This window comes from Ipomoea triloba, chromosome 16 (assembly GCF_003576645.1).
Source record: "Ipomoea triloba cultivar NCNSP0323 chromosome 16, ASM357664v1".
NCBI lineage: Eukaryota > Viridiplantae > Streptophyta > Magnoliopsida > Solanales > Convolvulaceae > Ipomoea > Ipomoea triloba.
The window spans coordinates 4,064,104-4,064,871 of record NC_044931.1 but is presented as its reverse complement, the minus strand read 5'-3'; the positions used below and the strand labels follow the sequence as shown (position 1 = coordinate 4,064,871).

General features: G+C 45.1%; 1 protein-coding gene across 1 annotated transcript in view; it reads left to right on the top strand.

Annotated features, from left to right (window-relative positions):
* Positions 1–28, top strand: part of LOC116007926 (putative late blight resistance protein homolog R1B-14) — a 5,714-nt gene extending 5,686 nt beyond the window's left edge. Inside the window, exon 2 of the mRNA XM_031248584.1 lies at positions 19–28. Coding sequence (XP_031104444.1) covers positions 19–28 — 10 coding nt within the window. The remainder of the gene's footprint in view (positions 1–18) is intronic.
* Positions 29–768: the final 740 nt, after the last annotated feature.

Genomic DNA, 768 nt, shown 5'->3' with positions numbered 1-768 from the left:
TGCATTTGAGTGAGTTAGGTTGAGATAACCTAAGTCTCATTTCGATCTTCGGATCCTTATGAGTCCGGCAGTCTGTCTGCCTTTTATTGAGTTAGGTCGAGGTAACCTAAGTCTCATTTCTATCTTCGGATCCTTATGTGTCCGGCAGTCTGTCTGCCTATGAGTGAGTTAGGTTGAGATAACCTATTTCTCATTTCAATCTTCGGATCCTTATGAGTCCGGCAGTCTGCCTGCCTTTGAGTGAGTTAGGTTGAGATAACCTAAGTCTCATTTCGATCTTCGGATCCTTATGAGTCCGGCAGTCTGTCTGCCTTTGAGTGAGTTAGGTTGAGATAACCTAAGTCTCATTTCGATCTTCGGATCCTTATGAGGCCGGCAGTCTGTCTGCCTTTGAGCGAGTTAGGTTGAGATAACCTAAGTCTCATTTCGATCTTCGGATCCTTATGAGGCCGGCAGTCTGTCTGCCTTTGAGCGAGTTAGGTTGAGATAACCTAAGTCTCATTTCGATCTTCGGATCCTTATGAGTCCGGCAGTCTGTCTGCCTTTGAGTGAGTTAGGTTGAGATAACCTAAGTCTCATTTCGATCTTCGGATCCTTATGAGTCCGGCAGTCTGTCTGCCTTTGAGTGAGTTAGGTTGAGATAACCTAAGTCTCATTTTGATCTTCTGATCCTTATGAGTCCGGCAGTCTGTCTGCCTTTGAGTGAGTTTGGTTGAGATAACATAAGTCTCATTTCGATCTTCGGATCATAATGAGTCCGGCAGTCTG